General features: G+C 36.1%; 1 protein-coding gene across 3 annotated transcripts; it reads right to left on the minus strand.

The window, feature by feature from the left end:
* Positions 1 to 9,374: 9,374 nt before the first annotated feature.
* Positions 9,375 to 26,029, minus strand: LOC144446738 (excitatory amino acid transporter 3-like). 3 transcript variants are annotated; one of them, XM_078136562.1, is made up of 12 exons: positions 25,941 to 26,029; positions 25,051 to 25,139; positions 21,810 to 21,950; positions 20,937 to 21,048; positions 17,589 to 17,796; positions 16,978 to 17,020; positions 16,181 to 16,289; positions 15,251 to 15,377; positions 14,555 to 14,788; positions 13,046 to 13,240; positions 11,483 to 11,617; positions 9,375 to 10,287 (listed from the first exon to the last, which is right to left on the minus strand). In XM_078136562.1, exons 3-12 carry the CDS (start codon positions 21,924 to 21,926, stop codon positions 10,077 to 10,079), a joined length of 1,491 nt encoding a protein of 496 aa, XP_077992688.1. In that variant the 5' UTR covers positions 21,927 to 21,950; positions 25,051 to 25,139; positions 25,941 to 26,029; the 3' UTR covers positions 9,375 to 10,076. The 3 variants fall into 3 exon arrangements, with proteins under 3 accessions (XP_077992688.1, XP_077992689.1, XP_077992687.1); XM_078136563.1 differs by lacking the exon at positions 25,051 to 25,139; XM_078136561.1 differs by lacking the exon at positions 25,941 to 26,029 and having other exon boundaries at positions 25,051 to 25,158.
* Positions 26,030 to 27,027: the final 998 nt, after the last annotated feature.

Below are 27,027 nucleotides of genomic sequence, written 5' to 3' on the forward strand. Positions count from 1 at the left end.
TTCCTTAATTGGTATCAATGTTGTATTCGGTCAATATTGAACACATATTGCCTGGTCATGGGGGCTATAGCACCCGTTTATTACACACGAGGGACTGTGAGTTATCAGAATCACATGCTATTTCCCGAGGCCAAAGGCCAAAGGCCAAGGGAAATAGCATGTGATTCTGGTAACTCACAGTCACGAGGGGGTAATGAACGGGTGCTATTGCCTGAATATAGGCCAGGCAATATGTGTTTTATAATATACCTCATGCTGTGAACTCGCGGTGGCAGACGACATCATCAGAAGCTGCCATTTTGACCTGCTAGTGAACGCGCGGTGGTCACGTGACCATGTAAAAGTTGAAGGAACTATTTCCCTAGGGAAATAGTCATTCTATTTTCCTATCACGTGACTGATTCTAGCGAATCATGGCACATCATTATCACTGAGGCATATTATAAATTATACTATAATATACTTCATACATATGATTGGTTAACAATTAAGCTCTAACGATATTTTTGCAACTTATCCCCTCATGCTGGCCCTGTAATGTGTGTTAAATGTGCCAACCTCTTAACATTCCACCGTAGTTTACTAGCTGTTTCGACGTTTTTATGCCATGCTTAGTTTGAACAGTGACCGTGTCGTCAAGTGTTAAAGATTTTAGTATAATTAATTCGGATTTGTAGAAACCACGTGCAAAATTAAGCAACCTACGCTAATCGTTTCCGTGTACGATCAGGTGACATTCTATGGCCCTGATAGTGGATAGGTAACCAGCGCACGCGCAGGAAAGGAACTCAATACTTGACTCACGCTCGGTCATTATTTTCCTGTCATGTATGCAAATTTCACCTTTCGGGTATATAACTTCCAGCAAAAACCCTTGCAGGTCTTACCAAACCCCCTATTTGTTTTAGAATTGTAAATATGTAGGAACAGTTCTGTGATGTTCTAAATATCTTTATGTAGAGTATCCTTCACAAATCTCCAATTCATAAATTATCCTGTTCTCAGATTTTTGTTCAACTTATTACAAACTTGTGGTAAATAAATAATTCTCACTATTTTATTTATAGATAATTCATGTCATGTTTCATGGCATGAATAATTTTGATAATTTACTCAAACGCTGCATAGTCCACCGATCATCAAAATTACTTTCAAATATTTATTTCTTGCTAATAATTCAACTTTTCCTTCAGTAGTAATTATGTTGGTGTTTAAACTGCTGTATCATATCTCGTGTATATGGTAATAAATGTATGTATCACGCTGTTAATATTTACTACTTTAATACAATCATATTTCTTTCATATGTTATAAGAATAAATATAGTGATACATTTACCAAGTGGTGATGAATATTTAATGGTGAATGTGGCCGCTTCCAACCTTATGTGTCATTTGTTTCTGAATGGTTAAAGTAATAGGGAACGATTTGAGCCTCGTTTGTTTACCAGTAGACCAAATATTGTATAAAGGGCGACCTGGTAGAAGAGAGGGTTCCAATATAGATGTGAAGGTTTTGTCCTATGCACATAGCCTTCAGTGAATCGTATGCTGTCCAAAAAGTTGGGGAAGTATAAAGGACCATCTTTTATCTATCTATCTATCTATCTATCTATCTATCTATCTATCTATCTATCTATCTATCTATCTGTCTATCTGTCTATCTGTCTGTCTGTCTGTCTGTCTGTCTGTCTGTCTGTCTGTCTGTTTATTTATTTGTTGGAGGGGGAGTTACATAGTGTCCAAAAATGGTACATGTTTATATCATTCTAACATTTGGGTTGTGGTGGTGGTGGTGGTGGGGTACTCACTTGCTTGCATGAACAACTTTTGGCTCATTATTTCTCGTTGAGGCAATATTGATAAGTAATTTGATACGTTAACTCATTTCACAATGTCAATATGATAGCATTGATAAAGAGTAAACAATGCCTACCCGTACCATTATGCTAATACAAAAGACATTTAATATTGACAGTTATACATCCAATGGCAATCAAACGACAACAATAGTACTTGCCATTATCATCAAAGACAACAATACAATGAACGTAGTTACTGATATGTAATAAACCTCAGTTGACATTAATTGAGGTTAATTGCTATATCAACAATGACAACTATTGACATATTATCCATTAAAAGAAATTACCTTGTGATAACACTGGAAGAAAGTTCCATGTGATCTCTAAGTGTGTGATGCATCATTACTTAATGTAATATGGCAATGACCTACTTTCTATTAAATCACGCTGTATTATGAATTCAGTATGACCTAAAATGACCTATTCAAATCAAATTGTGTACGTAATTGTTAACCAATTTTACTGCATTATTGAAGTATTCTCTAATAACGAAATATAATGAAATGTTTTGTTGTCATTGGTGAAGCTCGATATTCATCACGATTTTTGAATGTACCTGATTGATGTAACAAGGGTCATAGGTAGAACCCTTACATCAGTTGTCTCGAGCTGCCTTTTGATCAAAAGGTTGTCTTTATTAGCTGTCAATTTACTTTGAAGGTGCCGAAATGTTTTCTCCTTATCACAATATCAAACTGACATGCACATTTATACAAAACAATTGCGGGTGCCTCTGACGTAGGTTCACGTCATGTTCTTGTCAGTTTGTTTACGTCTATGAATGTTAGTCATATGTCGTATACTATACAACTAACTTTCACAACCATGTCATGTTTTACACACACTCGACTCTTTATTGAGTTGATGGGCGTTGGGGGTGGAGGTTGGAGTGGCCTTTATATTCAGTGGATTGACTTTCTTTAGCTTGGCACTGAAAACAGCAGCAAACTAGTCTTAGTTAGACGTCCCAGGCATGTCAAGGATATTGTCAAGGATATTGATATCACACTAATCACATATGACAATTGATGTGTCAATATGGGATATGAAGTAAAAGTCTTTCTGACATTCAATAGCAAATCCATTAAGGAAGTGTCACTCAATGTATGGCCGTATCCTTTCATCTTTATAATTGCACAGTAAACAGTATTTTCATTAGACGTATGTAGGTCACACATTAATGAGTGGTGAATTATCAAACATCTTATTCTATGACACACCAGAAGAAAAGTGTTTGGGGTTAAAAAGTGAAAATCAAACCAAATTATCCGTGCACACGGCAGCTGTACAAATGACAAATGATAATAAAATAATAACTAAAGGCACATTAATCATAGATTGCATCAAACTGAATACGGAGGGTGAATATGATTTACTGTTTAATAACATATCAGTAAAGTGTTCATCTCATACACGAGCCAAAATAATCATCAAGATAGATGGATCAGTTGAAGTTCTACATAAAGGTTCTAATACTGCACATTTAGTTTCAAGGGTAACAACCAACCTTCCATTAGATATATCTACAATTACACCAAGAAGAGTTATATTGATTGATCTCAAATATATTGAGAAAAGTATTGAATAAAATATGTCGATATAAATATATGATTAGTGAAAAAATACAAAGTATTGAAGAATTAATTAACTATTTAGAACGTCTATGTTCAGCTTATAAATGATCATACAAATTGCTTAGTGGATTAAATAAACTTCAACAGCAATCTTAGCAATGGTTCCAGCTATACCTGTTTTTTATATCTGGTGTTGGAGTTGTGTCTGTGATATTGAGTATAATAACTTCAAATTTGACACTTGCTGATAAGAAAGAACGACTTAAAGTACAACAAAATAAATCCAAATCTTAATACTTTTTGGAAACATAGGTTGACCATATCTTACTGGATACCATAGAGGTATTAGTGAACTACGGAATAACACACAAAAATATACTATATAGATTTTGATGTAAAAGGGTTTCTATTACAAGATTTAGCTTCCGCATTTATATCATCATATCTTGCAATATATGAAATTTGGGTTATTATTTATGTAGTGGAAATTTCCCAATAAGTAGTATAATATTAAGTGCAGGAATTAAAACATCACCTATTGTTTCTGTTTAATTTAAAAAGAGGTGATAGATTTTATAAAGTGGATAAATACATCAAAATTGATAAAACCAGGATTTATAACATTATACTTTCATTATGATTCAAAAAAGCACTAATAACTTAAGCTTCTTGTACTTGGTGCTCGCTTGATTTGGTACCAGCTTTGTCTCTATTTTATTCTTGCCCTTTTCCGAGGGGACAGCTTCGCATGAAAATAAAAAAGAAGAGACCAGAAAAGTTGGTGGTTGGTGTAAAAACTGTGGCTACACACCCGTCTCCTATGCTACTTAAGGGCTTCAGGTAATGTTGATTAACTTTTAATAGGAACAAACTCCTTGTACCAATTTAAACATCTTAGTGTCCGTTGTTGGCGCACTCACTGTATATTTCTAAAATCGAACCACTCGAATTGATAATGCCTGTTCACTACTGACATGAATGTGATAATGAAATGAATCATATTGGTAACTCAATATTGGTAACTCATCAAATGTAAACATCTATTAAACAGCCATACAAAGAACTATTACCGATTTTTGATATCAATATTTTTGGAATACTTCGAAATTTAATATCAAAGCACCATGCTTTCTTTAGTGATACAAGGCAGTTTCTGGTTCGTATCATTTTTCGCTCGTATATAGATAGCTACTGAAATATGGTATGGTATTGTATGATATGATATGATATGATATGATATGATATGATATGATATGATATGATACGATATGATATGACACGATATGATACGATAAATGCTAGCCTAACTTGTACATCGAGTCTAATTCATACATCACTGTGTGTAACATATTGCCAACATTCAGATGCACATCAATTCCCTACAACATCAACACAGTTTTACGCTTGGATAGTTGATTGACTGATTTATCATTCGGATAAATCCTATAGATGTGCGACGCTAATGTAAATGGAGTTCATCATTTCAATAAACCATATGGTCCTTTCCGGTGCTTGTATTTTTATTTTGTGGGTAAGATAGTATGTACTTTGATATATTCAATCATATCAAGTGGTATGGTTTCACTCTATATTGGTAAATTAAATGCAACGTGTAGACACTGACCACATCGTGTATGTTTGTCGAATTTCACCTTTGTTTGAGGTTATTATGCATTGTATTCGTTAAAACAATTGTGATTTCCATCGTTAGGTTGACAAAGTCTTTGGGTACTTCAAACTAACGTACACATTAGTTGCAGGAAGACGCCATATTTTGAACAGTTCTGGGACTAAGGTGTCGAAAGATAAGATACGATAAGATAATTATGGTAACATAAAACTTTATTGATAATATTCATACAGGGAGCAGGATTATCCATAACGATAAATACATTTGATATCAGGCTAACGATATGCCTACTAATAATACAATTGTAATATTTTAATAATACAATTGTAATATTTTAGAACTTCTCTGAAAAAGACGCAACATTGAACTGTTACAGTAAACAAAAATCCGAATATCATTTTGAAATTGTTGATGGAAGTGTTTCGGTATTTTATATCAATGCGATGAACGGTATTGAAGTCCTCATGAAAGATATGATTTGGTCAATGAATGGTGTCAGACAGTCATATATTGTGTCCAATATATGTTCAACACTTTGTAAAAGAAAGTACCTTTGGTGAATTAACTTGATTTCCATATATACTCTAGTCATCACACTTTACCAGCAGTTCTAAATTATTGAGTTTATAGATACCTGATGATGCCCGCCGACGGCACCAATAGGTTGGACTGTTGTGGAGTTCGGTTTAGAACACAACTGAAACAGTCGGCCATATTGTTTTCGGAATTTCTCATTCATTAAACCATAAACAATTGGGTTAATGCACGTGGTGATCATGGCAATAGTGTGACATATATGGTAACCGACTGTTACATTCTCATTGTCGATGATTGAGAAGTGGAAATCCGATAAAAGGATCCAAATATCTAGAGGTAACCATCCAAATGCAAACACTGTAACCACTGTTGATAACATACGGGTCATTTTCATCTGTCGTTTCACTTCGGCATCTATTTGGTTAGCTGTTCTTGTTCCTGGTACAATTCTATTCTTTAACTTCAGGTAGATTCGTAGATAAGTTAGAATCAAGACGAAGAGGGGGGCTACACATTGCAAAAGGAACAGGGTGAGGTTATAAGCTTTCTTCCCCGATGCTGTCCACCACTGTTCAGTGCATTTCACCATATGTACTATTGAAAGAATATCGATAAATTCCAGTTTCGAGGAAAGTCCAATCGGTACAACGAAACACGCAGATGCAATCCACACAGAGATGACGATGAAAAATCCACGTTTCGTGGTTAGCTTCGTCTTCATTGGGTACACAACTACATAGTATCTATCGGCAGCCACTATGGCAAGAGTTACACTTGATACACAGACGGCCCATGTTTGAATTGACGGTATTATATGGCACATAACGCCACCAAATATCCAATCCTCTTGGAGGGTGTACACGAGTGTAAATGGAAGGCAAAATAAAGTGATGGACAGATCACTCACAGCTAGACTCCCGATGAAAATAAAAGTGGAAGATCGCATAGTTTTGCTTCTACAGATAGCGATGATAACACTTAAGTTCCCCAGGACTCCAATGAAGATGATAACGGCATCCAGGAAGATGATCATGATTCGAAATGCCTGGTGTTTGTGATTCTCGTCGAATGCATCATTAAATAAATCAAGATAATCCCCAGGTTCAAATTCATTATGAAAACTGAAAGAGGTGTTTTTCGAACGGAGAATCCTTGAAGAGACGGTACCATCGCTATCAAGTATGATATCCATGCTGTGATGGAATATGCGACTTCAGAACACATTTCAATGAATTGTTAAACCTTACGCCAGTGGTTGTATATATACTAGGCGCTGATAAATAAATGACGAAACAGTATTTTGAAATGTTTTCTAGTGTAATTCAGTTGAAAGGTTGTCACGTGCGTACGTTGGAAAACACCAGCGCCAATGATATAGTAGCACAAGTGATTATACTACTGTCAATTGAACATGGGCAATTATAACTGAATTTGATATTATCTAGATTATTTTCTATTTCAGACATTATAGTTTACCTGCTTGTCCTTGCGACCTAACAAAGCATTTTTGAAGAATGAGAATCTTTTGACCCAAAATAAAAGTCTAAACAAAAAAGTGAACAGTAGATTTATGATCATCTTACATTGAACAATGTTTAATATAAACACACCTAGAAATATAAATTAAAGATTTTGATGGTACTTGTTTTTTACCACATCACGGTTACTTGCTATCAATATCGCACAACTAAACGTACAGCTAATTTCGATTTTTTTTGTCATTGGACGAAAATCCCATTTTTTGAGCATGACTGTATCTGTTCACCCGAAGTCAAATTTTAGTCTTCATTTACACATAAAGGATTGACGCAGCATTCCAAATATCCACACCAAACTTCAGACCAATCACATAACCAATTTTAGGGTTTCAACCTTTTGACCTTATCTCATCATTTACATAATTTGCATACATATACACTAGTATTATTCTGGTCACTTTGCTTTGAACAATCCACTATCATTTACTACTACTACTACTACTACTACTACTACTACTACTACTACATACACACATACACACATATACAAATACATACATACATACATACATACAGGCACACGTACACATAGACGTCAATATGCATATACGTTTGACATTGGTTGAGTTGTGCTAACTATGTTCGAGAACAATTAAACATATGGAAAGGATGATAGCAGAGATCAGCACACCTTATTGACCCTAGCTCAATACAACACGTGATGGATTATGATTTTAAGGGTGGCGAGAAATACATATTTTTGACATATGATGGCCGCCACTGTGCCAGCAATTAACGACTTCCTCTACAATAGTAACGTCATCATCAAATATTTGTCAACATATGTCGTTGAACTTGTCAAAACGTAAACATGTTTTTCACAACTCCCCTTCCATGATAGCCTGAAAACATTAACAGCGGGAGTGGAGTGCATTGAAGCATATACCGTACATTTCATGTAGAGTATATGATTGAAGCTATCGGTCTTTGTTGACAGTTTCATATGAATGCCACCTATAGACCTGGATACCAATTGTATTCCGAAATGTTTCCAATGGTGTTTTATTAAAAACGTGTTGTTGGTATATTCTGTTTATTATAATAACTGTTTTAGTCATAAAACCTCTTTTATATACGATACTCAAATGAATTTATTGCGTTCAATCAAGTGCATGCCGGGTGCTTCAAGGCCAAACGTTTGTAATGCACTGTAGAAAATTCAAAATGAAACAAAAAAACAAAAGTTGCCCAGGGAATAGTAATACTGGAGGTACACAATACCTTATTCAGAGTAGCACTGTCTACTGATAGGGACTATCTGTTGTCATGGAGATACAATGGAACACAGGTACAGGTTTTAGAACGAGTCATCATACCATTTATTTTCCTTCTGCGTCATAGCATATGTTTATACCACATGTGTGGCACTACAAAGTGTTATTGATTTCTTTTCTTCCAACAAACAACTGTGAGAGGTAATAACCGACAAATATGAGGCATTTACCTCTGTCAGCATACACGGCTACAACTACAGTAATTGTGTTTATCAGGCTCTGATTCACCTTTAGTGACCTCAACCAATGACGACACCATGGGTATCATTTTAGACCACTTGTCTGGGGTATCAATAAGGTCGTACGTTCGCCAGGATTGTATACACGTTTCTTGTAGGTGGCAGTCGTGACGCGCATACGATCGTTACCGTGGCGATACTTTGTAAATACATTTCCAACATCTGTGATCGATATGCACCGATAAAATCCATAACAAATCTATAACACTCAAAAAGGTTCTGAGCAGAATTACACATTTAACTATCTAGGAAAAACTTTCCATTTGGTAGTTCGACTGCCTAATTGTTCTCTTCTTGTATACGTGGTATTATCGACCACGGTTAGCCTTTTATCTGTCATAGCTGGTTGTTACATTTACTATAGCAACGTTGGTGTTTTACTGGTTCTTTTGTCATTAGATTAATAACACCAGAAATGCTATCTCTTTGAAAAAACATAACGCTATCAAATGATATTTTAAAATACAAGTTTAATCAGCCAAAGTCAAATTTTATACGATGAATTATTATTGTCGACTTCCAATCAGGATACATAATTCGTATCACACACACACACACACACACACACACACACACACACACACACACACACACACACACACGCACACACACACAATTATTGGAAACTATCAGAATTCGTTAACATCAATATTTACAGAATTTTTTAAACCCATATACTTCTAAATCCTACATGTTGTATGTACGTTGACAATATAAATGCCCCTAGCACAACGCTCCCTTTAAAAATGCACTATTTCAAATATTTGAGAAAATATAGTTTTAAAAGTAATGTTTATATTATTATTGTTATTATTATTCATTATATCTATTAGTGTTTATATTAGAGTCTTTTAACAAGCAATGGTGTGATCCCAATATTTTGACAAGTGTTGACCAGATTATGATCAACTAACTTATATGTATGATTGTCCTGTGAATGCATCGAAAAACAAGATTACTGAAAAGGTGACGTCATTATAGAAGTTGGCCCTGCTATCTTTTATTGCGTTATGTATAATAATTCATTGCAGCGACAAACTTCTATATGTTAGTTTTTGAATGCATTCGAGACTGGAATAGTCCAATTTCTTAAAATCGTGCTTTGTTTGTTAACAAAAGAATAGTTTATATATTTTGAAATACTGGTCTTTATTAGTCTGCAAGATACAAAATGTAGTACGCTGTGTCAGGCGCCCTCGTCGGCCTTAATACCCTTCGCAAAAGAAGGCGGTGTGGGCGGAAAGACACCGGCAATAATGTATTTGTCTATATTTTCCAACACCTGAAGCATCTATATATTGAAAGTATATGGTATTACAATCATATGAAGTAACTACGTTTTTCCGACAAAATACAACCTCGCATTAGCCATGGTGATATACAAGAATACATCTTTGAGCGCGTCGTGAACACACTTGCTTCAAAGCCTTGTATCCAGTTTATTCTCTGGTACGACCTTCCCATCAAATCCATTATTTTGTAAGCCTTCCGTTTCTTCATTTTTTACATCACCTGGCTCTTTCTTCTCCAGGTCTTCCTCAAGAGCCTGGATTTCTTTTCCCATGATGGAGTCGACAATGCCAGCGGAGGAACAGTGTCCGAAACAGTTCACTCCAGTTCGGAGTGAATCCCTGTTACAAAATACACAAATAATTGTCACGGTACTGTTTTTTAGGAACTCGAATAATAATTGTTTAAATATCAATTTTATTGTTCACCATACAATTATCTAAAAGTGGACGTGCTCATGATTACTCAGGGGTGGAAGGGGCTTGAGTATTGACGTCGTGCGGCATATGCCCTTCACGTGAATTACGTTCGTTCTCATGATTAATACTTGATTTAAAAGGTGACATTGCACGCTAGGATTATTTGATGAAGTTATAATGTGGAAGTGGCATATTAAGCCGATAAATCTTTACAGTATAAGCTTTTAATTTTCATTGGCTGTGTAATTTATAAAAAAGGGGTATGCAGTTCAGATTCAAAACATGTATCCTTTTGTACGGTTGGGGTGTTTGGAAAATGGGGACCCGCGATTAATTCAAGATTATTCTGTCGTTGGGGGTGCTATATAGGCATAACATCAGGCATAACATTACCCGGACACATGATTACCTACCTTTACAAATGTCATGTTAGATTCTCGATGGGTGCAGTTTGTATGACTTTTGAGGCGATTTAATCTTGAGCTTTTAGTCGAGAGTAGGGACAGTAAGGAAAAATGCGTGTCTTTATCAACCCCATATTTAGGGATATTTTTCGTGAAAAGTAACTTTTTAGATGGCACATCCCCGTTCCCCTTCATATGGAAGGTCCTTCATCTCCCTATTAAGTATTAGCCCACAGTACGCAAAAAGCCCATCTTTGAACTTGATTTTATTGCATACATTATACAACGTCGAGTCTGCTGGGTACGTCGTGACGGGGCGCCCTCATACATCTGTAAACGTCGGGAGATGACGAAAAAAGTCTTCAACACTGTATTTTGGTATACTAGTAATTCATCATAACGTTTTTTGTGTTGTTGATAATCGATGTACCTTTATCAAAAAGTAATTATATAATTCAGAACTTACTACATTTACGTTCATACATGAAAACACTATATTGGGCTACGGGACGGACAGTATATAGTACGTCTATACATAAACGAAATGTGTGACATTTACCACGGCTTTGAACCCTAAATATTCGTATACGTGCCCCGGGACGTGCCCATGCTGACTCGGAGAAAGGGCGGAGTATTTACATGGTACAACTCCTGGTGCGACATGTACCTATACTATCAATATCTCTCAAAACCTGCAACATGTGTTTACTTACAACAGCCACTCCATGGTGAGCAGGAGACCAATATTATCTGACGGTACCCCAACGGCACTACATACTGTAACTATAGCAACGATACTGGCACTCGGAACAGAAGGGAGACTGTTGCCCATCACCCATGAAACAATGCTGAAAGATTAACGACCGTAATGAGTCATTAATAATGATAAAATAATTACATTATCAAAATCATGTTATTTCACATCGGCCGAAGGTTATGAAATACTAAGATTATTAGAATATCAGTGTACAAAATATCGCGATCGACAGCTTCCAGATTCAGTTAGGTCTGCAAGCTACGTTGAGATGGGGCGCCCTCATCGGCATTACTCCTTGTAGCTGTTGACATGTCATCTCACTGATGTGACCATTATTTGCAATTGACTGAACTCAAACCTTGCGTTAGGATATAACATATTATTAACCATCCTACTATGACCTATGATCGACGTAATTTATAATACGTATAAAAATACACTATGCAATCAACCAACAGTACTAGTTCTAACGATACCAGAACAGATCTATAGAAATTGCAATGTCTCATAGAAGTTATGTACCGAGATTAACATACTAGAATATTCTCATCTAGTTTATTTTGTAAGTATTTTCACTTTTAAACTCAACTTGTGCCACTTTAAGCCATGTATCATGTATATCAGCTCAGCGCAGAGATTGAACAACTATGCCGTGAAATATAAATCATTGGATATTCAAGAACGAATGACTGGTCAAAAGGTGACGGCCAGGTGATAACACACAAACCTAATTGCCTCAACCTCGTGACATGCATTTGTTGATATTACACAGAAAGGGAAAGGTCCCCCACACAATCGCACACCATACATAAAGGGGAGCAAAATGATAGAATAACTAAGTTTCACTGATTATTAAAAAGGGCCTTTAGTTCCTAGTTCCTACATTCGTGTTTTTCTTCAAGTGTACAATAATGGCATTTGAAATGATTAGATGTTTGTAACGAATCCATGGTAAAGTAATTAACAGAAACAAGCCAATTGGCTATCAAATATATTAATTGATTCAAATATACACAGGGTCATTTGTATGTGATTCATGAGCAGTGAATTATATAAAAGTTGCATTACATAATTTATGATTGAAACAGGCCAAAACATTTGTCTATGACTGAGAAAGCATACATTCTAGACTTGCTTTTCTCTCCTTGATTCTCGCCATAAAAACAATAAATGTATATTGCTGGAAAAAAAGGTTGGACATAGATTTAGATTGATTTTTTGTCAGCACTTTCCATGTGTCATCCGACAATGATGTTGATTTGTGTTCACAGTGTGAGATAACATGTATCATTTTATATGTGTGCACTGTCAGTGTCTGTTTTACATGTGTGCACTATCAGTGTCTGCTTGTGCAAAAACGTTTTGTGAGATGTGAAAAACACCGTCCCGCCTAATTGAAAGTCTAACGTTACTTAAACTTTGGTAGTAAGTGGTCATAGGTTTTAGATTTTAAGCGAAAGACCACCTAGCCTTACATCAATTGTGTTATCTAGTTTGTTAACTTGTCAATAAAACTTACAACATGGTGACTAGTTGGCCTCCATTTAGGGACATGTTAGAGCTCTGTGCCAACCACATAGCGCCACAAACGATGAATACAGCCGAACCATCAGCTCGGAAGGAAACTGACAACGGTACCACAAAGTTGCTGACGGATTTATGGACATGGTTTCTGATCTCACAAGCTCGGAAAATTTCCGGCAGAGTTGCAGAACTGGTGAAAAAAATGAAAATGAGAGTTTTTGAATGAAAATGGTAGACATAATAAATTATTTCTTTTCATGCATCACATTCTGTTTGAAAGAAAAAATTGATGTATCAACATTATACCTAGTCAGCTGTCAAGGATTCAGGAAATCTATATACGCGCATGCAAATCACACCAATGTTACCATGGTTACGAGAGCAAAGTGACAAGTCTTTTTTTCAACCATTGAACGTATTAACGAATTAACTTCACCAAATTATATCGTATGTTTACATTTATATTGCCGTTACCATGGTTACGCTTCATCGTTTCAATCCCAGTAAATATGTTAACTTTTCCACACTAGTCACCATAACTATGCCAACACATTTTCTTTTTAATATCGGCATGGTACGTTGCAGTTACACACTTACAAAAACAGTCATCTGAAGTATGCAATGTCTTCTGGGTAACTACTAATTCACACGAATACGTGACACTATGTTTAATGTTCTTTTTCATACTGATTAATAAAGCCCAGGCTTCACAGATGTAACCCCTTTTCCTAAACGTGTTTTAAAGGAAGGGCCAGTCAGACATATTCCTACTTTTAGTACGCTTGAGTTGATATTGCTATCAACTTTATATTACGATTTGGGGGTGATTATATAGCACTTCAGTAACTCATCCAAATTTGAAATCTTGTAAAGCTCTACTGACGTGAAATATGTTCAAGCAATTTGGGGATTAGTAATAGCATGGAAGTTGAGTTGATAACAGTAATCGATACAAATGTACTTAAGACAGAAATAAGTCTGACTGGACTTTTCCTTTAAGTTGATAACAGTAATCGATACAAATGTACTTAAGACAGAAATAAGTCTGGCTGGACTTTTCATTTAAGTTGATAGCAGTAATCAATACAAATGTACTAAAGGCAGAAATAAGTCTGACTGGACTTTTCATTTAAGTTGATAGCAGTAATCGATACAAATGTACTTAAGACAGAAATAAGTCTGGCTGGACTTTTCATTTAAGTTGATAGCAGTAATCAATACAAGTGTACTTAAGGCAGAAATAAGTCTGGCTTGACTTTTCATTTAAGTTGATAGCACTAGCAGTAATCGATACAAAATGAACTAAAGGCAGAAATAATTTTGACTGGAGTTTACCTACACTGGTTTTCTGCAGGCGAAAGCCTAGCTATATTGGAATAGGACTGACTTTTGAAATGAAAAATACATAAATCAAAAGTTGACACTATGGAAAACAAAACAAAGCCATGTCAACCTTGAAGATATGTATTGGTTACTTTCTACATGAATGGGTATTTATCCTTACTTTGTCTTGACAACCATAGCCATAACAATAGCCCTTGAACATCTCAACATGTACAAGTATGGATTACGTCTCGTTATAATGAAAAAGATGAGGGGTAGAGTTATGAAGACATGGATGGCCAGACCAGCTATCACTGTGGCTACAAATAAACCAAGAGATGTCCACACGGCTGCCAGATCAGTAACTTGTAACGATGACTTGCAAATAAGACTTGCGGTTGCTATAGGGAGGAACCTGTGATAAAAAAGGTAAAAAAAACATGAACATGACAAAATGTGATTTTTCACAGAAATATGAATTGAGTTATTATAATTTAAACATAACGCTCGCAGTTATTTGTTATTTCACTGTTATTTTATACAGGGGTGGCAACCGGACATGGAAATATCTGAGCATTTATTGTATGTGTGAAATATAGCTAGACGTTTGGGTATTACTTGTAGTCTGTGTTGTACGCCGTGACGGGGCAGATTTTGGACAGATTTTCAAAGAAGTTCGATTGCTTTAACATTCTTGAGGTAAAATTATACATTTATTTCTTCATTAATAACAAGTGATTTTTTGAACAAAAAGACACGTGAAATGTATACATACATTCGTCATCAGTGCTGTCATTAAAACATCGTAAAACAAACTAATCATATTCTAGGCAGGAAATCACATTTTTCTCTTTACTCTCTATAATGGTGTACTTACCACAATAGTACAGTCAATATTTTGATCGATATTATGCGAAGTGACCACATGAAATTAAACATGGTTCGTGTCTCCTCTTTATTCACACACATGGAGACTCCAAATGCGAGGGCAAATACCAAAACACCTTTTTTAGAAATGAAATCAGACAAAATGTAACAAGAGGTAAAAATATTGAAATAAAGTATTAGTAAAATGCAATAACATCATTGTTTGGAGTACATCAATTTGTACCCAGGGTACAGTAAATTTCACAATTATGCCGTGCAGCCTTTTTGTCATGATACAATCACACAGAAACCAACAAGAAACTACACATGCCACACTTCAAAAGTAAGATAGCATATTTTGCTACATTTTAGTGTAAATGAAAAAACAACAACATTTAAATGTATTGGAACTCCATGCAGACATTTGGGCGCCAATGTTTTTTTTACCCGATGAAGTAAATAAATCAATAAAATAAATGAATAAATAAAGAAGTAAGTTAATAAATAACTAAATATATATTTATATAATAAATAAATAAATAAATAAATAAATAAATAAATAAGTTAATAAATAAATAAACAAACAAATACATAAATAACTATATATATTAGATAGATGGATGGATGGATAGGTAGATATATAGATAGGTAGATAGGTAGGTAGGTAGGTAGATAGATAGATAGATAGATAGATAGATAGATAGATAAATAGATTGATAGATAGATAGATAGATACATGAATAACAAAAATAATAAATAAAATAGATGAAAAGAAATGAAAAATTCATTTGGTTACAAATAAGAGTTGTGGTGGACGAAATCATGGTGAGGTAAATGTATTTTCGATGAGACGATGACAATGGTATATAAATCTACAGAAATATGTGCTGTTAGAGTGCAAGTATACTGTATTTATATTTCACTGACCTAAGTTTCTCACCTAAAATGTTGGTACTATCGTTATATTCATTCGATTTCGCCAATACTATCATCTCCGTTCCATTGGTACTCGTGATATTTCTCTCACCAAACGTGTAAGCTGTATAGATCTGGAAGTTAGCAAAACGAAAGCTGGAACTTTTTAGCTTCATTAAAAAACCGAAAATATTGATAACAATGATTTAGAAGAAAAAGTAAGTATGGTTTCATTTTCCCCCATTTATTTCTCCTATAGGTGCGATCGGATGTCAGAGATTTGAAAAGTGGCGTCGGTTGATTTGTGATACGACCGACTACCGAAATGAATTTATGCTATGTCGTTGTTATATCATCAAAGTTACAATATCCCTAACACCACAAATACAACTGACATTAGATTTTGGTCTTTTTTATTTTTGAAAATATTTTATAACAGTGAAACAGTAACTTATCACATTTTAAAATTCGTCAGGTTTACTATTGGTAGCAAGTATGTATGTATGTATGTATGTATGTATGTATGTATGTATGTATGTATGTATGTATGTATGTATGTATGTATGTATGTATGTATGTATGTATGTATGTATGTATGTATGTATGTATGAATGCGTGTGTGTATGTATGTATGTGTGTATGTATGTATGTATGTATGTATGTATGTATGTATGTATGTATGTGTGTATGTATGTATGTATGTATGTATGTATGTGTGTGTGTATGTCTGTCTGTCTGTCTGTCTGTCTGTCTGTCTGTACATTTGTATGTATGTATGTATGTATGTGTGTGTGTTAAATTGATGTCATCTCAGTAACTTACAGATTGCAAACAGGCCTTGACGATGTTGTCAGTTATCACGTTTCTGAAATAATCAAATGCACAACATTTATTCGGCAACAGAGAAATACACACGTCTGCTAGCCTAAACTAATATTTCGTATTGTTCTCTTACTACCTTGTGTAAGTGTACTGTGCCATATATACATTTCTAGCTTACACACAGTATTATCGGAGCGAAATAAATAAATGGTTTGTTCGTATCACGGACAGATTCAAATATCCGAACACCAGTCAAATAGTTTGATTCTGTGTAGTGTTTGATATTGCTGGTGTTTGGTGGAATCGTGTTATATTTAGGGAGCCGGGCCTCGGACTGAGATTGGTGTATTGTAATCACTGTCTCGATTCTGCTTCCTCTATTCACAATTATATTTCAACATACAATATAAGTAAATAAACGACGTCATCACAGCACAACCTGGTTGTATGATCGACCACTGACTGTGTCAATGTTGACTTTCTACGATAGATGCTGAAGAAAGGAACAAGGCTGCTCGTGCCAGACCATGACGATAACATGTAACAATGTTAGTAAGATCTTAGTCGAACTAGACCTAGTTTTGTTTCAGGCTTCGTTATTTTGACTGTACCTCAGAAGATCTGCTATGACGTCCTGAGTTTCATAATAGGCTGGTTGGTAATCTTCATTGATGTTGTCAGCGTCTGGTCGTTTGCCCGGTTGAATGGCTAAACTCAGTAACATCCCAACAAGGACACCCAGGAAGACCGACCCAAGAATATAGGCGAACGTAATACCACTCATTTTACCGTTGGATTTTGGCTGCAAAGATGCCGTAGCTGTAAAAAAAAAACCCCACACATATGTATTTGTGAAGTAGTTAAAGTGGCCATATGGGTGCGATATTTATTTAGATTTTTAAGTCATAATTTTTTTTATCATGGCGTTTTACTTGAAAAATTGATGTTTGAAACAACATATGCCAAGTCCTTGTTTGTAACTCAATACATTGCAAAAGACTGATAAATGTGTAAAATTTTGGTTTATATTGTACGTACAATAACAAACCTTTTGCAGTTTTTAAAATAGTTTTTTTTGCAACTTGTATTGAGTTTAATTTCAAACACAGATTTTGTCAATGTTGGTTCAAACTGATTTGTCAAGTAGGAAGCCATGATAATTTTTTTATAAATTAAAATAAAATCGAAAATAAATACCAAATTCTCATCCATATGACCAGAAATGACAAGGAACACACTGAAAGGCATTAAATGTAGGACAATTACATGTACTTGTATCCCGTTAGTAAAGCACAGATCTGAATTGCGTGTATTATTAAAGTGGGTACTCGCCGGGGAACGTTATTTACTATATAATATGGAATAACTACTGTGACAAAGTGTGTGTTAGTCTGTAAGGTACGCCGTGACGGTGCGCCCTCAAACATCGGCCAATCCCTAAGAGGAGGCCGGTGAGGGCGAAACGTCACGACGTATCTTACAGTCTCAGTGTGTGTATACATTGTGTAAGTTATTCGCCACCTCTTAAACCGGGAAGCTTTAGGTTAGATTGTAAGATACGTGGTGTCGTTCTGCCCTCATCAGCATCCTTTCATACTTGGATGTGTCGGAGGGCTCCCGTCATTAGAGTAGCATTAGGTGTGACAACTTTGATCTTGGTGGATGACCGACAATTTTGCACACTGAGTACAACTAAGAGACTCACTTAATATGAGAATCGGATGCTGACTCGAAATATCACACTTCTCATTGTGATGTCCTAACTCCACGCAATATTAGAAATATTGAACATCAACATTATATCTGAACACCATGGTGTGTGAAAAGTCAAAAACTGGAATAGTTCGGTTACACCATACAGATAGAGTACATAGTTGTTACATTTATAAGACACGTAAGCGTATAGGTAAGTTTTGAAAGTGTACAGTAATTGTAGTATGTACAGTGCATTGGCCACCAATCACACCATTGAAGGCAATAAGTATACAATAGACACCGGTGGAAAGATAAGCAACAAGGCGGAGCCGCGTTGTTTATCTTTCCACCGGTGTCACCGGTGCCCGACAAGTTCACAGGATGGCAGGATTAGTCCATCTCACCCTTGCTAGACTAGATTAAGATAAAGTACACACTGTCTCACCCCTTGCCACGCTAGGTGATGATAATAACTGAGATAAAAGTGTACACATTCGGGTGAGGACACACACAGCATGCAGTGTTCACGGCGAAGAAATAAGCCATACAACATTCACAAGCCCTGATATGACTGAACAACGAGACGTGTCTAATATTATAGTGTAGCTCATCTGAAGATCTGTGTAAAATTCGTTTTTTAAATGTTTACCGTTTCTTTTGAATGGTAACAGTTGTGCCCTTCATCCTTAAACCCTTACTGTGCAGTCACTACTCCATTCATGGTACAGTAGTATGACTTATTTTTAATACTACTCGCCACAACTATTTTTCTCCGTAATTAAGTTCTCCTCGTAATTTTGGCAAATTATTTTGGTCCGGGTCGTACTCTTGCATTTCATTCTTGAGACCATGGAGGCTCCCCTTCCATGTGCAGGCATATGGTTTCTGACTTTGCCGGACTGGTTTTACTTGAACTACAAAGGTCAACCCAATTCACACCTTCTAAGTCCCCCTTTGTCTTACACTATCCAATACTGATAAGACTTCAGCGGCAACTCAGACAAGGAGGTGGTTATAACCCGCTACACAAACTTTAATATTAGCTCCGGTAGAGGACTGCTAATCCCGTACATGTCAAACAATGTGTCAACATTATGACAGATAAAGGGCATAAGAGTTATTGATACATTATGCCCTTTATCTGTCATAATGTTGACACATTGTTTGACATGTACGGGATTAGCAGTCCTCTACCGGAGCTAATATTAAAGTTTGTGTAGCGGGTTATAACCACCTCCTTGTCTGAGTTGCCGCTGAAGTCTTATCAGTATTGGATAGTGTAAGACAAAGGGGGACTTAGAAGGTGTGAATTGGGTTGACCTTTGTAGTTCAAGTAAAACCAGTCCGGCAAAGTCAGAAACCATATACCTGCACATGGAAGGGGAGCCTCCATGGTCTCAAGAATGAAATGCAAGAGTACGACCCGGACCAAAATAATTTGCCAAAATTACGAGGAGAACTTAATTACGGAGAAAAATAGTTGTGGCGAGTAGTATTAAAAATAAGTCATACTACTGTACCATGAATGGAGTAGTGACTGCACAGTAAGGGTTTAAGGATGAAGGGCACAACTGTTACCATTCAAAAGAAACGGTAAACATTTAAAAAACGAATTTTACACAGATCTTCAGATGAGCTACACTATAATATTAGACACGTCTCGTTGTTCAGTCATATCAGGGCTTGTGAATGTTGTATGGCTTATTTCTTCGCCGTGAACACTGCATGCTGTGTGTGTCCTCACCCGAATGTGTACACTTTTATCTCAGTTATTATCATCACCTAGCGTGGCAAGGGGTGAGACAGTGTGTACTTTATCTTAATCTAGTCTAGCAAGGGTGAGATGGACTAATCCTGCCATCCTGTGAACTTGTCGGGCATAAGTACAATAGACACCGGTGGAAAGATAAACAACGCGGCTCCGCCTTGTTGTTTATCTTTCCACCGGTGTCTATTGTATACATCACACAATGTCCAGTTGGTTTAGCATACAAACACGAACTTTAGTAGATCTATAATATGTAGCATTTATTGCTGTATCATAAACCTGACTAGAATTGGTGACCTTGTGTGACACATTTTCGATTTATAGGGTTATTGCTCGAAAGGTCTACACACGGCCGCCAGTGTACTCAGGAATTGTGTAGTTTTGTATGATTTGACGCGTTAATGACTAAATAGACGATTTATCACTGTGATCACCCCTAATCCTGTCACAGCCAATATATTTTACAGTCACGTGACTTGAAAAGAGGGACTCTTACCTGTAATAACACTAGCAGTCAATACAGGGAGAACCATACATCGTAATGCCCGCATAAAGAGGTCACCTGGCAACCCAATCCACATTATAGCATCATCAGATATGTCATACGGCTAGAAAGGTAGCAAGAGAAAGCGACAGTTTGGTAAAAGACCAACAGGTGGCAGTTCTAATACTGGATCCGATATTAAAGTACACAGATAAGTCATGTACATCAGATGCATGATAATTGATTGTAAAGAGGGCAAATAATTGCAAAACTGGTTTTAAGCCTTCTGAAGTAAATCGAGACAAAGAAAAAGAGATAACGAGAAGGATACTGCGAATAGCGTTGACACACAACAACTTTGACGATGTATTTATAGAAAAAGTTGGTCCAGAACAAAAGAATGGCCCACATGTTATCCTATCACAAATGCGATGACCCGGTACTGAAACATGACCCTTTAAGAAGTGAATTGTTATAAGTCGGGCGTGGTGTGCCAGTTTTATGGTGGAAGAAAATGCCAGTATACTAATAAGCTTTCTCTCTCTAACACAAAATGCGACATTCACAACCAACTTTTCAAGTCTCCTTGATTCCAACTAGTCTTCTATTTCATATTTATTTTATTGATTTGATTTCTATTTTCTTTTTTCTATTTATTTTATTCGTCACACACACACACACACACACACACACATACATAAAAGAGAATACACAATAGAAATAAAAGAAAATTCATACAGCATCACAAAAATATGAAAGAAAAGACGCAAGTTAAGTTTTGAAACTGTGTGACTTAGGACTGGCAAATAGTAAAAATAGAGCTAATCAGAGGTCTGTCTTCATGTCTTCTATCTATATACATGGCATCAGCTCTGAGTCTCTTACCTGCAGTATAACTGCGAGCACGAATCCTACAACTACTCCAAGTAGGGTTAGCAGAAGTAACAAATTAGTTTTAAACCATCTCTTCATGCAATCACCGCTGCATTCTAAATTCGCCATGCTTCTTGAACACAATACACACCTCTGCGAATTGAGTAAAAGAAAAACGCATCATAAAATGGGCAATCGATAAACTTAATAAATGTTCAACTGTCTATCAATAATTTATTACAGTACGCACGATATCTTCACGCCTGACCTTCATAAAAAGAGACATATTACACACACACATACATGTATACACACACACACATACATACATACATACATACATACATACATACATACATACACACATATACATGTATACACACACATACATACATACATACATACATACATACATACATACATGTGCATACATACATACATACATACATACATACATACATATCTTTATTCAGTACTAATGGCCACCAGCCAAAATGTTCAAATCTTGAAATAAAGTGAAACACATCACTAGAAAATAACAGTTGAAATACATGACGTGAAAAGAAAAAAGAAAAAAGAAAGTTCACATTTCAGAATTTCTTTTGTCAAAACATAATGTTGGTAGGAGACATTGTGTAAGTGTCTGGTGATGTGTGTTATCATACAATTACACATAGTACATTAGACATGGAGACATGGATCATACAGCCAAAGTCTTATAACAATCAAGTATTTCAGAGTGTTTCTTTGCAAAATTTGACAGAAAAAATGACCAAGTATTTAGTTTTGGTGATGTGTGATATTCCATGAATTACTGAAATAAAAAGAAAGTGTTGTTCGCCTATGACGAAATATTCAAATATAAAAAAAGAGATATGGATGGTACTTTATGAGATTTTGGAAAAATGGGGGGGGGGGGGGGGTGTCTCATCTTGTACTATATGGCCACTATGTTATAACCCATGGTGTCGTAGACTTGTAAATTATAGTTATTACAGTGGTAAACAATTGTATTTGTTTAGGCGTGGGATATCAGTGCTCCGTATTCTTACTAAGAATTCAGGTGACAGGAAAATATACGCGAAGGCTAGATTTACACATGTTTTTGACTACATTTATGTTCACTAAAGATGATACTATAAATGTTGAGTGTATTGTACCCCCCATGCCAATCTGTAGCTGTTTATCAGCTCTAAGCGTTCGCAGAAGGCGCTCTGTCCCCTGGCTCTGCCACATTCCGATGATCCGATCCCCTTCTGTAAACATTCGTCTCTAACTTAAAGTAGTTCAATGGGCCACTACGTATACATGTACCCTAAATTAGACTGCGAATTTTTCCTGAGGGCATTGAAGTGTGGCAGAGCAAATGGTCACTCTGTACTCTGAAGGTAGGTATTGGGAATAAAATACCCTCAACGTACATATCCCATCTTTATTGAACATAAGTCAAAAAATCTCCACATATAATTCTTGTGCACCAGTGCTGAAGTTCGTCTACGACTGAATATTTTAATCTATTAAACAAATTTGTCAGCTTTGTTGTACCTTTGACGATGTTTACTTTGTATGTTTTGGCTCTGTTACTGTTTACCTACACCGGATGGAAAGCCCGTAAAGGTTATCTCATTTAGGGATCAAAAGTCCTGCATATATAAACAGGTGAATGAGGAGTTAACAGTTAACTCTGAAACACGTGACCTATTTGTAACCCAGACAATAGAAATCGGGGGGGGGGGGAGATATCTCATGCATTTTTTATGAAATTTAGACGTGATCCCTAATTTGAAAACTTCACCAACAAATGTGTAGAACCAAATTTAGGTGAATGAACTACCAAAGCACATACCTAGTCTAACCACGTACCGAAGTCGTCGCCTTTTAACACAAACACCAGTTTTGAGGGTGACGAGAACCGACTCGGGGAAGACACTGGAGTCCTCGTAATCCTATATCACAACAAGGACAGACTTCAGTTGTCTTAGACTTGGCAGGACTTCAAGAATTAGCGAACAATCAAATACAGGGGACTAATAATGTTGATATAATATGGGTAAAGGACAAATCACTACGTTCAGACTTCTTACGTCTTCTCTTACACGGTTACATTCATTACATTAAATAATTGTGTTTATCTGCGTTCAAATGAGGCATATATACAAATATGTTTGGCCGATCGAAAACACAGCAAAATTAGCTTTAACTAGGTTAAGAAAGAAATACAGAAAATTTAGTTTTCAGAAAATTTCGACCTCAAAATTTGGCCGATCAAAACTTGGTGTTCACTCTCTCTGAAACCTTTATCCTCACTATAAACAACGTCGATAACCGAGACAATTTGTCCACGCCATTGTGAGACAAACTTTATAAATATATTCCCTTCTTATCCTTAAAATATATGCCTTACCATCAGATGTGCTGAATATTATTATCGTAAACGCAATATAAATAAGACGAGGACTTTAATTTCTTGTCAACTTGAGTTCACCCTGTTTACAACTTCTACGCTTATATCAATGTGATTCTCGTAACGTTATCCCAATCCCTTCAGGTATCAAGAGAAATATCCCGTTCCATTTTACCCCCCTCCCCCCCAAAAAAAAAAAATAAAAAAAAATTGATTTGCAACTTTAAAAACCGACTTCAGTGTAGCTAGACTTCTTGACCCCTTTGAATGATTTTAGCGTAGTCATGCTGAGTCTCCTTATGCTGACTTACAGGCCGTAAAACATTGTTAATCCGATACCGACCGGCTCCGTAGAAGTGGCAATTACATGTATATGCTGTATGTGTACAGTATTTATTGTCACATAAAAACTTATAAAACAAAATACAATATATCGTATTTCATAAACCGGGATTTGTTGAAAACTCAGGGTTGAAAAAGTGAATCTAAAACAGAGAAACAATACCCGTGTTGAATAACCGATTTATCATTAAAGTTAGAGGCATTGAAATGTGTGTGTCTCTTTCTTCCAGGACAAAAGCACACGTCGACCTTGCACGAACGTGGTTGAAATATTACAACTTACGGCCTCAATAAAAATTGTTTGCTTACTGCTATGAATTGCACTGCCAATGCAACGTGACGTTTATTCATCACGATTTACAACTTGAAGGAAGCCTCAGACACAAATGTAACGGCTTTCAAACTAATACCGTTGTAGGCCAGGCAGACCGTTAAAGTGATCGTAGAATGTGAGTGAATAAATCGCTCTACGAAAGGTATAGATATGAGTAGTACACTAAGCCTTACCTCGATTACTCAGTCTGTTAACCTTTTAATTTTCAAACAGATCTCCGAATGGTATCCACATCAAATTGTACAGTCACTGGCGAGTACCACTTTACAGACCAGTACCAAGAAGTCAGGTGGTGTTAAATTACAGTTCCCTTGTATAAATGTATGTTTGCACGCGGTGTCGTGTACTTGTTGTCTTAATGAAGGTGCCTGTCTACTTCAGACTGACTTATTCAAAAGTATGTGTGTACACATACCATGCGCAAGTACATTCTGTTATGTCAAGGGTGCGCAGCATTCAAATTTTTAAAGTTTTCAGATAGGGTGTAAGCGTCGGCAATACACTTTCTCAATTCGAAAGAGCAACATCATTCAGTATAAAAAACAGACATGGTACGTGAAGGGCAAAGCAGGGGCGTGATGTTGACATTTCTTGCCACCTTGGTGGTCTGAGATACGTTATACGAGTTTGGCACGAAATGTACATTAACCAATATGGTAATAGGTATACATTTACTATTATACGTGGCTTTCAAGCAAAGGTAAAGTTATATCATGCTAAGGAAAAAGCAAAATAACCCAAACCTCTCTCCCAAAGTCAAACACAGGGCGACTCCGTCAATCCATGGACATTCCCTTAGATTGGATAAAGTGACTGGTCCCTAAACATGGCAATATGCATTTCTGGTATAAATTATTTCACAAAACAAAAGGTCGAGGTCATGCGAAAACCTTTACAGCTAAACAGTTGTCAATATGACCCAACCTTAACGAACGATCACTGTTGGAATTATCATAGTGTCCGGATAGAATTTTACTATGTTTTGCTTCTGAAAGTCGTGATAAGTTTAGGGATCCACTTTATCTTTGGATTACGTATCGATGTATTTTGACATTATACGAACCTGTACGTCACCCAGTACCTGTACACCTTTCTGGGATTCACACAATCCTCGAACGATTGTGACAAAATGGTGTGATGTCTAGATCTTGTCAGACAATCATAAGTACCTGAACTAGTTTCACATGAAACGGGACTATTACGTATTCCTTATTTATTAGTCAAGTATCTAGCTACTTCAACAACCTCAAAAGAATGTTCTGTGAGTACAAGATTTACGATATCTTGTCATGGGTATTTTCAATATGGCATGTAAAGTTTATAAATCATCACACTTTATTCACAATTCCTGACCTCATGCTATGCAGTCACGTGTACAAGTAATGCAACCTTTGCCAAAGTCAGGCCAAATAAAAAGAAGTGTGTTTCCGATAATCTGACCGACCGTGGTTTAAGCAGCCGACTGAGCGTGAACATATTTTTACATTCATAAAATGGGGAGAATTTACTTCTATTTCTGAACATTTAGAAGAATATTATTAAAATCTAGTAGCGTGGGACAATAACATGAAATGAAAAAATAAGAAAAAACTGTAAACATATATTCAAGGATTTCAGAATATATGAATTTTATGAAACTTTTTTGTATGATTTTTGTGATTTTACCCAATTTTAGCGATTTCTAGATTTTTAGGAAAATATGGTGACCCTCTTTTTTCTTTTCAGATTTGAACTCATTGCCGTAAGCTTATATTCTATACACCCGCACACGCGGACCTCTTTAATAGTCCGAATGACTAAGAAATGACAATAACATGTAAAGTCAGATTAAGCTTTGAATAATTTGTTTCAATCAAGTTCCAAAATTTCATCAATAAACAATAATGTTCGCTCAGATTACACGCTAGTGGGGTCGCCATCAACAACAGTGACGTATTGGACTTTTTTGTAATCATGCCGTAGAGGGCGTCATTAAAAAATCATTTTGCCAGATTGAAGAACGACCCGAACGGCCAGCTGATGATCCTTATCTAAAATATTACACCAAAGAAATAGATAGTTAACTTTAGGAGTTTTATCGAATGGTGCTGATGTATATTTGTTATTCAAGTACCCTCAAATACTAAAAAATGAGTCATATCACCTCTATG

The sequence above is a fragment of the Glandiceps talaboti genome, chromosome 15 (genome assembly GCF_964340395.1).
Source record: "Glandiceps talaboti chromosome 15, keGlaTala1.1, whole genome shotgun sequence".
Classification (NCBI taxonomy): domain Eukaryota; kingdom Metazoa; phylum Hemichordata; class Enteropneusta; family Spengelidae; genus Glandiceps; species Glandiceps talaboti.

Coding starts and splice junctions, on each gene's coding strand:
- LOC144446738 (XM_078136563.1), bottom strand. CDS start 21,926: ATGGCGAATTTAGAATGCAGCGGTGATTGCATGAAGAGATGGTTTAAA. Junction 21,049..21,809: donor TGCTCGCAGTTATACTGCAG/GTAAGAGACTCA, acceptor CTACCTTTCTAG/CCGTATGACATATCTGATGA. Junction 10,288..11,482: donor CTCACCATGGAGTGGCTGTT/GTAAGTAAACAC, acceptor ATTTTGTAACAG/GGATTCACTCCGAACTGGAG.